The 15616-nt window shown below is 42.2% G+C and overlaps 1 protein-coding gene across 1 annotated transcript; it reads right to left on the reverse strand.

The window, feature by feature from the left end:
- Positions 1–288: 288 nt before the first annotated feature.
- Positions 289–8312, reverse strand: LOC123147854 (TOM1-like protein 9). Its single transcript, XM_044567169.1, has 10 exons — positions 8014–8312; positions 6522–6600; positions 5778–5876; positions 5582–5695; positions 5230–5393; positions 4607–4688; positions 4244–4329; positions 2292–2471; positions 1619–2115; positions 289–1209 (listed from the first exon to the last, which is right to left on the reverse strand). The coding sequence occupies exons 1-10, from the start codon at positions 8115–8117 to the stop codon at positions 569–571; spliced, it is 2046 nt and encodes a 681-aa protein (XP_044423104.1). The 5' UTR covers positions 8118–8312; the 3' UTR covers positions 289–568.
- Between the last annotated feature and the right edge of the window lie 7304 nt (positions 8313–15616).

Raw genomic sequence — 15616 nt, forward strand, 5'->3', positions numbered from 1 at the left:
TACTATAGACCCAAAGTGGTCGGACCCTTCCCTGAACCCTGCGCAAGAGGGAGCTACATGCACCAGGTTGCCCTTTTTTTAGGCTGGGCAACTCAATCGTCAGAGAATGAGCACTAGTACTGAAGACTGAACTACTAACAGTTGAAGGCCTTTTGGCCAGCTTACCAAGTACCCACAGCTAGCATAATTCCACAACTGTAAGCTACTCATCTTGCATCACAAACACAATAATTACTCCACAAATGCTGCCAAAGACCAAAAGAAGGTACACAAAAGAAGCCGACTGTATGTACAAAAGAACTTCTGATGATTCAGGAGAACTCTGCGTTTTTGCAACAAGTGAACAAAATATAATTGCTTCCGAACTCTGCGCTTGCAACAAGTGAACAAAATATAATTGCTTCCGAGTAAACAAAATAGAACTATACCGAACCACACTTGCTATGAATTTCAAAATCTATAACTCGCCTACTACTCCCCAATAGGGGGACTTTCCAAAGAACTTATGTACTATGAGCAGAAGCTATCGCTGTGACAGAAATGGTACTAACAAGGATTCCATTCGTCTTTACAAGCCACCAGCCTTATTAGCTGCAGTTTTGCTGGGCTTTGTTTTGGCAATGCTGACCAGATCACCAAAGAGTGAATCTTCGGGTCTTGCTGGCCTATTAGCTTGCTGAAGGGAAGAAGACGCGGGTGTGCCATACAAGCCGTTGTTTTGCATGGCAAGTCCGTTCATTCTCTGAGAAAGCTCGTTCGCACTGGGATACCCATAACCAGCATTTGGGACATAGTAGCCTCCAGGCTGCTGACCGTAGCCATAGCCGGCCGCCATCTGCCCACCATACATCTGTTGTTGGTAGATATCTCCTGCCATCTGTTGGGGATACATGCCGCCTGCTTGGTTGCCTTGCATTGAAGGATACATGCCCCCATATTGCGTGTTTGGCATTGATTGCGGATGTTGAGCCCCAGGCTGCTCCACATATCCTGGTGGAAACTGCATCCCGCCTGGTTGCCCAGTCAGCAATGGTTGCGACAGTGAAACTTGCCCAGGCTGACCAACTTGAACAGATTGGGGTGGAACGCCTCCAAATTGTCCTGGTGGCATTGCCAACCTGTCAGGTTGACCACCTTGGAACTGATCGCTTTCTGCAGGCTGAGTTTCCCAGGGTGGTGGTGGGAGGTCGCTGCTTTGATCATCTTGACCTGTCAATCACAAAGTGCCTACAGCTGAGGACAACCTTGTACATGCCGTAAACAGAGGCAAAGCTACAGAAATATTCGGCGGACAAACAAAAACAAGAGTCTACACTACTCTCTCAAAAATCTTGTAGTGCATAAATAGCATTTACAAAACAAATCTAGTAAGAACTACTCCCTCTGTATCAAAATATAAGACGTTTTTTTACAGCCATGGTGTCAAAAATGTCTTATATTTTGATACGGATGGAGTAGATACCAAACATATATACTGCTCCCTCCATCCCATAATATAAGATGTTATTACAACCGATATACTCGCGTACTGGTTGTAATAACATATTGTGGGACAGAGGGAGTACTAAATAACATATTAGAAGGTCATATTGTAACTATAGAAGATAGTGTTATTTACCATAATTTGGTGCCTGCTGTGGTTGATTCATTCCTTGAGCAAGCTGCCCATTCCACGAACTTGCTGAGTTCAGGTCAGAACCTTGACCATAAGTTGGGATTGTATTGGAAGTCAACCCATTGGAAAATGAAGACAGCTGTGGTGGAACAGGATGCTGTGGAGCAGGATATGCTTGTGGTGCCGAGAGATTAGGATTTGAGTTCAATATTGGGGACGATATAACAGGGTTGTGATTGTTATTGCTAGCATCGCTTTGCGAAAACATGTCTACAAGATCTAAGGTATTGTGGCCTGAAGCAGAAGCTGCAGGGGAATTGCCAACAGGAACAAGGGCTTGGGAATTCACAGGTTCTGGCTTGAAATAATCATCTCCACTGAGTAGGTCAATACTAGGGCCAACAGATGCTTCTCCAGGGGGCTTTGAGGTGCTGGATGATGGAGGAGCAGGAAGTGCTAATTGCTCAAATGGAGAAACCTTACCGGCAGCTTCAGAAGACCTGACAAGTTCAGATGATATATAATGAAGAAGTCAGTCAGAGCATAATGCAGTACTCTACTATTTTAATTATTCCAATACTGTTTCGAGAGTTCTGAACCCGCATTACGCATGCATCATTTCAAGAGAGTAACATGAGTTGATTAAAACAGGATGCTTGGTATAAGATAACACAACCTTTGAGTTGGCTCTTTTGGCCCCTCTGGCTTTGCTGGTGGGGAACTATTCGCAGGGGCCTGTGGTGGTTTTGGCTTTTCTACCCGAACAGCTATGCCTGCAGCAATTGCATCATGTTTTGCTAGAACACGCTGCAAATCATCATTCAATGAAAGGCCCTGGCTTAGCAGCTCTTCATCGCTGTGACAATTTAATGCATGGAAATAGTTAAGAGAACCATATCATAATACGTACTCATACGAACACAACAGACTCTACAGAAATTCAATCAGTAATACAAAGCCACATTGTGAAATCTAATTACAGAAAAAGCAACCAGCAAACATGAGTTCAGTCGCCCAATTTTCAGCAAATAATACAGTCATGTACATAAATGGATGTATCTCAAACATAACACAGTAATACAGTATCAGACATAAATTTTGGACTAGAACATAACTGAAGTATGCATATAGTATCCCCGCATAAAAGATGTATATAGTAAACTAGTAATATGACTACCTACAGGGCTGAACTAGCTAATACATTTTCTTTCTGTTGTGTATTTCTGTTTAATTAGACAAATGGTGGATTGGTGGTACTACCACCACAATTTCTCTATATATTACTGATCTGAACACACCAATAACATATTCAGGAATTAATTAGAATAAATAGCAGTTTTAGGAGTACTTAGGGAGTGAATGCAAGCTTATTTAAATTATTGCATCAAAACTGGCGTATATTGAGCACTGTGTGTTAGTAGTAGCGGAGAAGAGTATCAGAGCTCACTGTGCCAGCGGCACTTGAACCAACCGAGGAGGCATGTGTCTCGCCGCCACGGTACAAGTTAGGACCAAGAGAGTCCAATAGGAAAGCGGTGACTCCAGTTGAATGCAGCAGCCTTGTCAACCAAACTCCAGGCAGTGATTTGTCTGCTGACGCCAGCTGCACATGGATAAGCAGCTGGCAAGAGTTCCTGGGGAAGTGAGCTTGCAGTGGTCAGTGTGGCGAGAGTGATGAGCCACAGTACAAGGACAGTGGCTAGGGTTCCAGATATGGCTTTGAGAATGATGTAGCCGACTATGTGTCATATGAATCACTGTCACCAGAGTACAAAGCTTTCATCGCTTTACTAAGTCTATAGTAGTCCCAACTGATTGGAGAACAGCAAAGCAGATTCCTAGTTGTATCAGGCTATGTTGGAAGAGTTGGCAGTCCTTGAGAAGAAGAGTATGTGGGGCTTGGATCACTCAAAGGGGAAGGAAGAAATTATCACCTGGACATCGCTTGCTATTTTGATGCTGATTGGGCCAGATAGGAGATCAACATCAGTATTGTGTGTCTTTGTTCGAGGTTACTCACTATCTTGGTGGTGTCCTGATCTACCTCCAGAGCAGAATATGGAGTCATGCCAGTGTGTTTCAAGATATTATGGATGAGGGGTCTTCTACCAGAGTTCAGGCTGGTGGCCAAATGGCAGTTGAAGCTTTTGTGTGGCAACAACAACGATGAATATTGCAAATAATCCAGTTCATGACTGGACGGTGATATATATTTTCTCACCAAAGAGCGGATTTATGAGGGAACAACCTTGAAGTCCCATCTTGAGGGGTGGTGGTGTTGTATATTGAGCTGCGTGTGTTAGTAGTAGTTGGCCAAAGGTCCTTGTACATGGTGTTCTAACTTCTATGTAGCAAAGAAGAATAGAGAACTCGAGAGATTCCAGAAATTTTGTCAAGAAACTTCAAAGGTGTATAATTGGATAGCATTTGGCATAGGTATTCACAGCATTGTGCGTCCTTCTTTCCCTCAGTTTTATCAAGAGGACATCAAAATGAATTTGGTAGCAGAGGCAGTTAGTGGGTTATCACAACTATTAATTAGGTCAGAAAAATGCATATCCTACATTTCCACTACCCGATTCCATTCATATGCTGCTTAAATAGCCGGACACCACAGAAGAAACTTACGAGGTCGTGTTAACGAGCTGAACCACTCTCTGCTTGTAAGAACGACATTGGTCCACAAGGTCCACAATGACCTCCTGCCTTAGACCCTGCATGTTCATTACAGATTTACAGTTAAGCAATATACTGACCTGACATCTAAATCATATAACTAGAAATACTATGGTTTATAGAGTCCGGTGTTAAGAATTTTTAGACTCTGAAACATGGCAGTATACATATCCAACTTTAAGAAAATTCAACACAGCCATGTAGGATGGTGTTATTTTTTCCTGCATTAACTTTCCGCAACAAAACTGGTCGTTGGATCATTTTATGAACCACATATTGTTACAGCATGTGAGTAGGCAATGAGCAGTGAAATACCTCTCTGTTACCAGGATCGATAGCATTTAACATCTCTGAGAGAACATCCATGATGCCACTTGCATTCTGAATTTCTGTCACACTGGAGAAAAAGTTTTGCAAATTTGAAACATTATTATAAAAGGGAACTTGAAGGCTTCAAAGTAGTACACTGCTAACCATAGTGATGATGACACTGTGGTTACAGAATTGGAAAGGAAACTAAAAGCAATTACAGATCCAAATAGCGGATATAACTAGAAAATTACTGTACAGTAAAAGGCACACATTCAAGCTCTGGAAAGAGGAAGCGTTTCAGTATTTAAGGTCTCATATATTTGTGCCTCATCTTAAATTAATACATACATAGTAATATCTTAGGGTTCTGGTTAGGTTATGCCTTAACACTTCTCTAGAAAATGATCTTATCGGAAATAATAATGTACACATACTGTCATCATATCAATTACATAAATTTTGGAGGCAAATTGCATAGTATATTAATGGGCAAGGGATTAGCAGTATGTCAGCAATCAATTCTGTCATAATTAAATGCGCACAAGATAATGGACATAGTTCACATTAGTTTCTGAGCATCATTTATCCGTGCCTGCATGGTCACTAGGTTCTTGAAGATAATGTACCTTAGTGTAGATACTTCTGGCACTGAAGATGATTCGGGTGCCTCTTGCCGATAATCAGTATTACGTAAAGCAGGAGGAGGGTAGTTCTGTAGAGGTTGAGTTTGTGGTGGAGTATAGATTGGCACAGAACTCTCTGACCTTTGAGGAAATACGGCTCCAGCACGCTGGTATATCAGAGTGCGACATTATGATAAGTTGAAGGAAGTTTCATATATCAAAGAGCAAATGTATGATGTACACTAGAGCACTGAATGTTGGCTTAAGAAATGCTCAAAAAAATTGTACAACTGATTTAATCTGATCTAGTAAAGGAAGATGAACCAAATGTCAGCATACTTAAAGTGAATAATACCAGCAGTTCTTGATATGCCGCATAATATTGTGGATATCTTGCACGAGCACCTCCAAAAGCTTCTTGCCAGGTGTCAATCAAAATGAGTATCTTCTCTTTTACATGATAATCAGGCTACAAAACAAAAGGGAAATCAAAACTGAAATCTTGTTCTTAATATTATATTGTGAGACAGAACACTAATTTGCAGGCAGACCTTTTTCTTAACAATCTTCACCATTTCATGGAGTATATCTCTCTCAGCAACATGCATGTGAACAAAATCTCCACAATTTTTAATCAGCGTCTCCAGCAGCTAAAAAGGGGGAAATAAAATGAAGTACTTCAGTACAGGCTTGCTTAGCTTACTTGAAATTAGATTACAGAACAAATAAACCACAAAGTATGACTTCCAACTAGCACTATGCACAGCAGATACAGAGATACAAGATACTGCTCAGCATAGGTTAAGGAAACTAACAAGTGACAAGGCTACGTTACATAGCCTATTATGTTCTCCCTCATAAATTCTTGTGAATCTGTCACACCACTCCTAATATTCGCAATCCAAACAAACTTGTATTCACCATCAACCCATCTTTAAGATGCTATTCAACCATGAATCATTTACCATACAATGATGTTGAAGTGCTGACTGGAGCCTCTTCAATGTCTTTTTGGCTCTGGCTAACTGTCAATCATTGATCATTACATGAGATTCTCCGCTTCACATTATTATGGCTACCATCAACTTTCGAACAAGCAATCAGTAGCTTATCACGCTAGTTTCATCCTAGTTTAGCTTCTAGCCAACTTATCATTCCGAAATTACCACCAAGCCATAACATGACGCACCAAATATATAGTCACTAATCACTTCATATGCAAGTAATACTGAAAGATGTACAGAACTTTGCATTATCATGGAGATAAAGATACGGGTGCACAAAATGATGCTTACTGTTAGTGCAAGGAGCTGGATCTTTGAGTTCTTGTGTCCAATCCGCTTCTTGATAGACTTGACTACATCTTTAGCTTGCCTACGTGCAAATAAAGTATGAGAGAATATACTAGTAGTGAAAATGTTAAATACAGCATACCATGCAATAATATAGCAAATAACTAGCGCACGAGCTAAAATAACATTTGGTCCGAGACTGTCTAATACTCCCTCCGTCCCAAAATAAGTGTCTCAACTTTACTACAACTTTGTACTAGAGTTAGTACAAAGTTGAGACACTTATTTTGGGATGGAGGGATTTAAGCCTCAGACCAAAATCCTCGTGGTTTCTTCAAAGCCCCTATGGCTTCGAAACATCAATACTACTCGTACCTGGTGATTATCTATTTTGATGGAACATGCACTTACTGCACAAGCTTCATGAACAGCTCAACAGGTCAAGATTATTACAGGCCTGTTTGGTTCATGACTAACTTTGCCACAACTAAGCTTAGGCAAAGTGTGGCTAACAAAATGGCCACCACAAGTGTGGCAAGATTTGGCAAAAAATTGAGCCTATGACATGTGGACCATGTTGCTAGAAAAGTGTGGCAACAAACCAAACACATGCCTAAGATGTTGTGGCATGACTAAGGTTAGGCGTGGCAACCTTAGGCTGTAAACCAAACGGGCCCTACATTCATCGTTTATACGAAGTCAAAAAGTAACAAGGAGTCCTCAAAATTCGCGGGCATGGGCTCCACTAAAATCCCGGTTATCGAATATTTGTTTGTACCACTCCATGCTAGTTTTCTTATCCTTTTCCAGTACCATTACTAGCTGCTACTGAACAGCTTGTTCATATTCACTTTTACAGGTCACAGGACAATATATCAGCTATAACATTGGTATAGTGATGATTGGAAAGAGCTGACCATGTCACATTTTCCCATCACGACCCCAATCTTCGTCATTGCTTGTCTAGGCATGGTATATGCTATCCTGTGGCAAGAAGATGGGAGATCTTCTGGCACCAGCACGCGAGCCAGGAGTGCCGATAACTCGGGTGTATTGCATCTCCAAACAAAATTCACACTAAACTGGCATCTCAACTGTAGATTTAATTGACCAGGACAGGGCATGGATTCCTTAATTTCAGTTTCTTTACTTATATTAGTGAATAGTGATTAGTGAAAAAAATCGCATGCACTCCATGTCTACTTTGTACCACAAAAATAGATTGAACCTCAGTTGAATTTCGCAGGACAACAAGGATCGATCAATCATTCCAGTCCGAGCCCTCACCCCATGTTTACCACAAGCGTCACCCCGACCTCCATCCTACAAAATCATGGGGAGACTGCCACAGAATAGCAGCGGGACAGACCAGACCCCGTCCCAATTAAGCACGGTGCCCCTCGCCACGACCACGAGCACCACTCCACTCCGACGACGCCGTTAACGATCAAGACAAACATGTGGATAGCAAAGGGGAGGGCGAAGAAGGGCTCACGAGGGGTCGTGGTTGAGGATGTCGCAGATCTCGAGATTGAGGGACCAGTCGGGCCCGATGAGCGACTCGCTGGTCGCGCGATCGACCAGGACGGACTGCGGCATCGCGGCGGGGCGCCTGGTCGGCGTCGACGGGGACGGGAGAGAGGAGCGGCGCAAACCCTAGTCGGCGAGCCTCGCTGTTTCCGTATCTTCGCGTTTGCTTGGCCCCTCTATGTCCCGTCGGTCGGACGACGAAAGGAAGAAAAATTCTCTCTCTTTAATTAAATTCCCTATTGGGAATCGGAATTTGATTTTGATCTGGTTCGGCCAGTACATTGTCAGCCTTATTATTTTCTCACGAGATTTTTTGGACTTGTAAACTTGGAACATACTAGTAGTGGTACTTTTTTTTCTAAACTAGAGGAGTAATTCGGAACATACCTAGAGTATCTACAATCGGAGTCGACCTGGCACGATCGGGCCCACATATATCCATTCTCGTCCGCTTCTCGGATCAAATCCTAACCACTCCCCTTTAGTCCACTCTGCCACCAAAGCTCCGTCTGGCGATCTCCGGCCTTCTTTGGCATGGGGAGCAGCGCCGCATTGCCCTCCGTCACTCCTGGGAGGATTGCTCCCGACCAACATGGGGATATGTCCGATGTGAATCCATTGCGTTGGCGCAAAGGGCGCTCGAATCCGCCAGGCTGGATCATCACGATCCAGTAGCCTCACGCCGTAGTATATAGAGTGCTACATGGAGTGGCGCATCCACCATGGGAAGGAGACGACAAGGGTGGTCGAGGCCCGCCTCACTGCCAGCATGGCGGCGGAGGCGATGGATGCGGCGGCACGCGCTGCTGTAGAGGAGGAAGCCATCCGTGCCCGCATCATAAAGAAGCAACGACAGAGGAGCACGCGTGCCCTCGCCCGATAGCAAAATTGGGTTGTTCGTGCCATGGTTAGACTGCCCCTCAAAGAGGAGAAGGAGGACAGCGACGGGTCGAACGGCTTCGGAGATGAGCATGTCCGACTGGATCCATTTTGCGTTTTCGAGCGCTACTTCCGCGAGAAAGGTGGCAAAGGTGCCGGGAAGGGCAAGGGTAGCTGTGGATGAGCTTCTCCATAGCTAATATGTAGGTAGAACATGCCATATTTTGGTAGTCTGATGGCATGTCCTCATGTACTAGTCAGGCGATGTGTGTTGCATTGTTTACATACGTTGCATGTGTTTTGTATGGATTTGAAGTTTGCTAATTGAGGTGTCCGGTTGTGTGAAGGGAAATTTCATGTGTGACCAGTCACTGTCCGCGATGGGCACGGGCGCGTCTGCAGACGTATAGGGGGGATTTGCTAAGTCTGACTTTAGATGCTCTTAAAAGGGGCGTCCAACGAGTGTCATTGACTCACTACAATACGGACCCTTGAACCGCCCGCATCTGTTCGGACTGCGCAGTCTGGACATGTAGTCCTGCATCCGTCAGTTGATCGGTCCAGACGTCCTTTTTCCCATGAACTAGGAAGGGCTTTGCGGGCGTACATACTGCTGCCACCCACGTGTCCGACAACCCTGACCCACCCAAAACCCTTTCCCTCACTCGCGCCATTTCCTGCTCGAAGCGGTCAGCGCCGCATTCATGCCGGCCAGAGTGGACGCGACCTCTCACTAGAGTCGACATTGAAGATGTGTGGCGGCCGAGAGCATCGCCCCACCATTGAACTAGTGTGTTTGTTGAGGAACCTACTCCCACGTCTGCATGCAAGCCACACATCCGTCCGCCTACCCACCAGCATTAAACATCTCACCGCTTGGCAACAGATGCATCAACACCTTCGCTACCGATCTCGATCTCCTCCACCGTGCACCACACCCGCCATGGCCTCGAACTCCAAAGCCCTACGAGACGCCCTCTCCGGCGAACAGAGCTTTCCGGTATTGCGGCCGCCTGATGACCCACAAGTATAGGGGATTTATCATAGTCCTTTCGATAAGTAAGAGTGTCGAACCCAACAGGAGCAGAAGGAAATGACAAGTGGTTTTCAGCAAGGTATTCTCTGCAAGCACTGAAATTATCAGTAATAGATAGTTTTATGATAAGAAATATCGTAACGGGTCACAAGTAAATAAAGTAACTAAGGTGCAGCAAGGTGGTCCAATCCTTTTTGTAGTAAAGGACAAGCCTGGACGAACTCTTATATAAAGCAAAGCGCTCCTGAGGACTCATGGGAATTGTTGTCTAGTTAGTTTTCATCATGCTCATATGATTCGTGTTCGTTACTTTGATAATTTGATATGTGGGTGGACCGGTGCTTGGGTGTTGTCCTTCCTTGGACAAGCCTCCCACTTATGATTAACCCCTCTCGCAAGCATCTGCAACCACGAAAGAAGAATTAAGGTAAATGATACGTCCATTTTGCATCATGTTTCCTTACTATTATTTATGATGTTTTTATCCATAATAATGTTTTTGGAGTAATTCTAATGCCTTTTCTCTCATAATATGCAAGGTACACACAAAGAGGGAAAACTTCGGCAGCTGGAAATCTGGACCTGGAAAAGCTACGTCAGGCCACCTATTCTGCACAACTCCAAACAAGCTGAAACTTCATGGATATTTTTTATCAAATATTGCTACCTCTTGAGCACTGCGTTGGTTTTCCCCGAAGAGGAAGGGATGATGCAGCCAAGTAGCGTAAGTATGTCCCTCAGTTTTTGAGAACCAAGGTATCAATCCAGTAGGAGGCTACGCGCGAGTCCCTCGTACCTGCACAAAATAAATAAATCCTCGCAACCAACACAAATAGGGGTTGTCAATCCCTATAAGGCCACTTACGAGAGTGAGATTTGATAGATATGATAAGATAATATTTTTGGTATTTTTGTGATAAAGATGCAAAGTAAAATAAAGGCAAAGTAAATAGCAAAGGAAATAACTAAGTAGTAGGAGATTAATATGATGAAGATAGACCCGGGGGCCATAGTTTTCACTAGTGGCTTCTCTCGAGAGCATAAGTATTCTACGGTGGGTGAACAAATTACTGTTGAGAAATTGACGGAATTGAGCATAGTTATGAGAATATCTAGGTATGATCATGTATATAGGCATCACGTCTGAGACAAGTAGACCGACTCCTGCCTACATCTACTACTATTACTCCACTCATCGACCGCTATCCAGCATGCATCTAGAGTATTAAGTTAAAAACAGAGTAACGCCTTAAGCAAGATGACATGATGTAGAGGGATAGACTCATGCAATATGAAGAAAACCCCATCTTGTTATCCTCGATGGCAACAATACAATACGTGCCTTGTTGCCCCTACTGTCACTGGGAAAGGACACCGCAAGATTGAACCCAAAGCTAAGCACTTCTCCCATTGCAAGAAAGATCAACCTAGTAGGCCAAACCAAACTGATAATTCAAAGAGACTTGCAAAGATAACCAATCATACATAAAAGAATTCAGAGAAGATTCAAATATTATTCATAGATAGAATTGATCATAAACCCACAATTCATCGTCTCAACAAACACACCGCAAAAAGAAGATTACATCGAATAGATCTCCACAAGAGAGGGGGAGAACATTGTATTGAGATCCAAAAAGAGAGAAGAACCCATCTAGCTACTAACTATGGACCCGTAGGTCTGAGGTAAACTACTCACACTTCATCGGAGGGGCTATGGTGTTGATGTAGAAGCCCTCCGTGATCGATGACCCCTCTGGCGGAGCTCCGGAACAGGCCCCAAGATGGGATCTCGTGGATACAGAAAGTTGCGGCGGTGGAATTAGGGTTTTGGCTCCGTATCTGATCGTTTGGGGGTACGTAGGTATATATAGGAGGAAGGAGTACGTCGGTGGAGCAACAGGGGGCCCACGAGGGTGGAGGGCACGCCTGGGGGGGGGTAGGCGCGCCCCCTACCTCGTGGCCTCCTCTTTTCTTTCTTGACGTAGGGTCCAAGTCTCCCGGGTCTTGTTCGTTGAGAAAATCACGTTCCCGGAAGGTTTCATTCCGTTTGGACTCCGTTTGATATTCCTTTTCTTCGAAACCCTAAAACAGGCAAAAAACAACAATTCTGGGCTGGGCCTCCGGTTAATAGGTTAGTCCCAAAAATAATATAAAAGTGGATAATAAAGCCCAATAATGTTCAAAACAGTAGATAATATAGCATGGAGCAATCAAAAAATATAGATACGTTGGAGACGTATCAAGCATCCCCAAGCTTAATTCCTGCTCGTCCTCGAGTAGGTAAATGATAAAAACAAAAATTTTGATGCGGAGTGCTACTTGGCATAATTTTAATGTAATTCTTCTCAATTGTGGTATGAATATTCAGATCCGAAAGATTCAAGACAAAAGTTCATATTGACATAAAAATAATAATACTTCAAGCATACTAACTAAGCAATTATGTCTTCTCAAAATAACATGGCCAAAGAAAGTTCATCCCTACAAAATCATATGGTTTAGTCATGTTTCATTTTCGTCACACAAGAATGCTCTCATCATGCACAACCCCGATGACAAGCCAAGCAATTGTTTCATACTTTAGTAATCTCAAACCTATAAACTTTCACGCAATATATGAGTGCGAGCCATGGACATAGCACTATGGGTGGAATAGAATATAATGAGGGAGTTATGTGGAGAAGACAAAAAAGGAGAAAGTCTCACATCAACGAGGCTAATCAATGAGCTATGGAGATGCCCACCGATTGATGTTAATGCAAGGAGTAGGGATTGCCATGCAATGAATGCACTAGAGCTATAAATGCATGAAAGCTCAACAAAAGAAACTAGTGGGTATGCATCCAACTTGCTTGCGTACGAAGACCTAGGGCACTTGAGGAGGCCCATTGTTGGAATATACAAGCCAAGTTATATAATGAAAAATTCCCACTAGTATATGAAAGTGACAAAGCAAGAGACTCTCTAACATGAAGACTAAGGTGCTACTTTGAAGCACAAGTGTGGCAAAGGATAGCAACATTGTCCCTTCTCTCTTTTTCTCTCATTTTTTTATTTGGGCCTTTCTCTTTTTTTATGGCATTTCTCTTCTTTTTTGGGGCCTTCTCTTTTTTTATTCCTCACTTGGGACAATGCTCTAGAAAATGATGATCATCACACTTCTATTTATTTACAACTCAATGATTACAACTCGATACTAGAACAAAAGATGACTCTATATGAATGCCTCCGGCGGTGTACCGGGATATGCAATGGACCAAGAGTGACATGTATGAAAGAATTATGAACGGTGGCTTTGCCACAAATACTATGTCAACCACATGATCATGCTAAGCAATATGACAATAATGAATGTGTCATGATGAACGGAATGATGGAAAGTTGCATGGCAATATATCTCGGAATGGCTATGGAAATGTCATAATAGGTAGGTATGGTGGCTGTTTTGAGAAAGATATAAGGAGGTTTATGTGTGAAAGAGCGTATCATATCACGGGATTTGGATGCACCGGCAAAGTTTGCGCCAACTCTCAATGTGAGAAAGGGCAATGCACGGTGTCGAAGAGGCTAGCAAGGATGGAAGGGTGAGAGTGCGTATAATCCATGGACTCAACATTAGTCATAAAGAACTCACATACTTATTGCAAAAATCTACAAGTCATCAAAAACCTCGGTACTACATGCATGCTCCTAGGGGGATAGATTGGTAGGAAAAGACCATCGCTCGTCCCCGACCGCCACTCATAAGGAAGACAATCAAATAACACCTCATGTTTCAAATTTGTTACATAACGTTTATCATACGTGCATGCTACGGGACTTGCAAACTTTAACACAATCATTTCTCAATTTCACAACTACTCAACTAGCACGACTTTGATATTATTACCTCCATATCTCAAAACAATCATCAAGCATCAAACTTCTCTTAGTATTCAAAACACTCTTAAGAAAATTTTACTAATCTTGAACACCTAGCATATTAGGATTTTAAGAAAATTACCATGATATTAAGACTCTCAAAATAATCTAAGTGAAGAATGAGAGATCAATAGTTTCTATAAAACAAATCCACCACCGTGCTCTAAAAGATATAAGTGAAGTACTAGAGCAAAACTATATAACTCAAAAGATATAAGCGAAGCACATAGAGTATTCTAACAAATTCCAAATCATGTATGGCTCTCTCAAAAGGTGTGTACAGCAAGGATGATTGTGGTAAACTAACAAGCAAAGACTCAAATCATACAAGACGCTCCAAGTAAAACACATATCATGTGGCGAATAAAAATATAGCTCCAAGTAAAGTTACCGATAGAAGTAGACGAAAGAGGGGATGCCTTCCGGGGCATCCCCAAGCTTTGGATTTTAAGTGTCCTTAGATTATCCTGGGGGCGCCATGGGAATCCCCAAGCTTAGGCTCTTTCCACTCCTTGTTCCATAATCCATCAAATCTTTACCCAAAACTTGAAAACTTCACAACACAAAACTTAAAGTAGAAAATCTCGTGAGCTCCGTTAGCGAAAGAAAATAAAAGACCACTTCAAGGTACTGTAATGAACTCATTATTTATTTATATTGGTGTTATACCTACTGTATTCCAACTTCTCTATGGTTTATAAACTATTTTACTAGCCATAGATTCATCAAAATAAGCAAACAACACACGAAAAACAGAATCTGTCAAAAACAGAACAGTCTGAAGTAATCTGTAGCTAGCGCAAGATCTGGAACCCCAAAAATTCTAAAATAAATTTCTGGACATGAGGAATTTATCTATTAATCATCTTCAAAAGGAATTAACTAAATATCACTTTCCAAATAAAAATGACAGTAGTTCTCGTGAGCGCTAAAGTTTCTGTTTTTTACAGCAAGTTCAACAAGACTTTTCCCAAGTCTTCCCAACGGTTCTACTTGGCACAAACACTAATTAAACACAAAAAACACAACCAAAACAGAGTCTAGATAAATTATTTATTACTAAACAGGAGCAAAAAGCAAGGAATAAAAATAGAATTGGGTTGCCTCCCAACAAGCGGTATCGTTTAACGCCCCTAGCTAGGCATGACAAGCAAGAATAGATCTAGGTATTGCCATCTTTGATAGGCAATTCTTCAATTAGGCATCTACCATCTTTAGGAATTTCTTTCTTTTTATTAATTATCAAACTTTTAGGCACAAGATCGAAAAATTCATTTGTAACAAATGGTTCCTTAATGATAGCAAAAAGATTGGGATGAATACTTATAGATTTGAGATCCGCATTTTCCTTACTAGAGGATTCACCCTTATTTTTAGGAACGTACATAAGCTTGGCAACTTTAGTGGAAGGACTTGGAGTATTCTTTACGGAAGAAAAAGCGGTTCCCAAGTTGGTAATAATATCCTCAAGTTTATCGATCCTAGTAGAATCGTGATTTATTTTCTCATTAACTATGGGTTCCTTTTCTTTAATATTTTTCAAAGTAACTCCTACTTTAGATCCATATTGAGAGATTCGGCTGTGGATCTTTTTATCCAAATTTTCAATTAACTCTACGGTAGCAACCTTATTTTCAATAATTTCAAGCCTTTGCATTACATGCTCCAAAGTTAATACAGTTCCATTAACCAAGAGAGGGGGTGAGCCAAATAAATCTATCATAGCATT

The sequence above is a fragment of the Triticum aestivum genome, chromosome 7A, assembly GCF_018294505.1.
Source record: "Triticum aestivum cultivar Chinese Spring chromosome 7A, IWGSC CS RefSeq v2.1, whole genome shotgun sequence".
NCBI classification, from domain to species: Eukaryota; Viridiplantae; Streptophyta; class Magnoliopsida; order Poales; family Poaceae; genus Triticum; species Triticum aestivum.

Coding starts and splice junctions, on each gene's coding strand:
- LOC123147854 (XM_044567169.1), bottom strand. CDS start 8,117: ATGCCGCAGTCCGTCCTGGTCGATCGCGCGACCAGCGAGTCGCTCATC. Junction 5,696..5,777: donor TGAAGATTGTTAAGAAAAAG/GTCTGCCTGCAA, acceptor TTTGTTTTGTAG/CCTGATTATCATGTAAAAGA. Junction 1,210..1,618: donor ACAGCAGGCACCAAATTATG/GTAAATAACACT, acceptor TGTGATTGACAG/GTCAAGATGATCAAAGCAGC.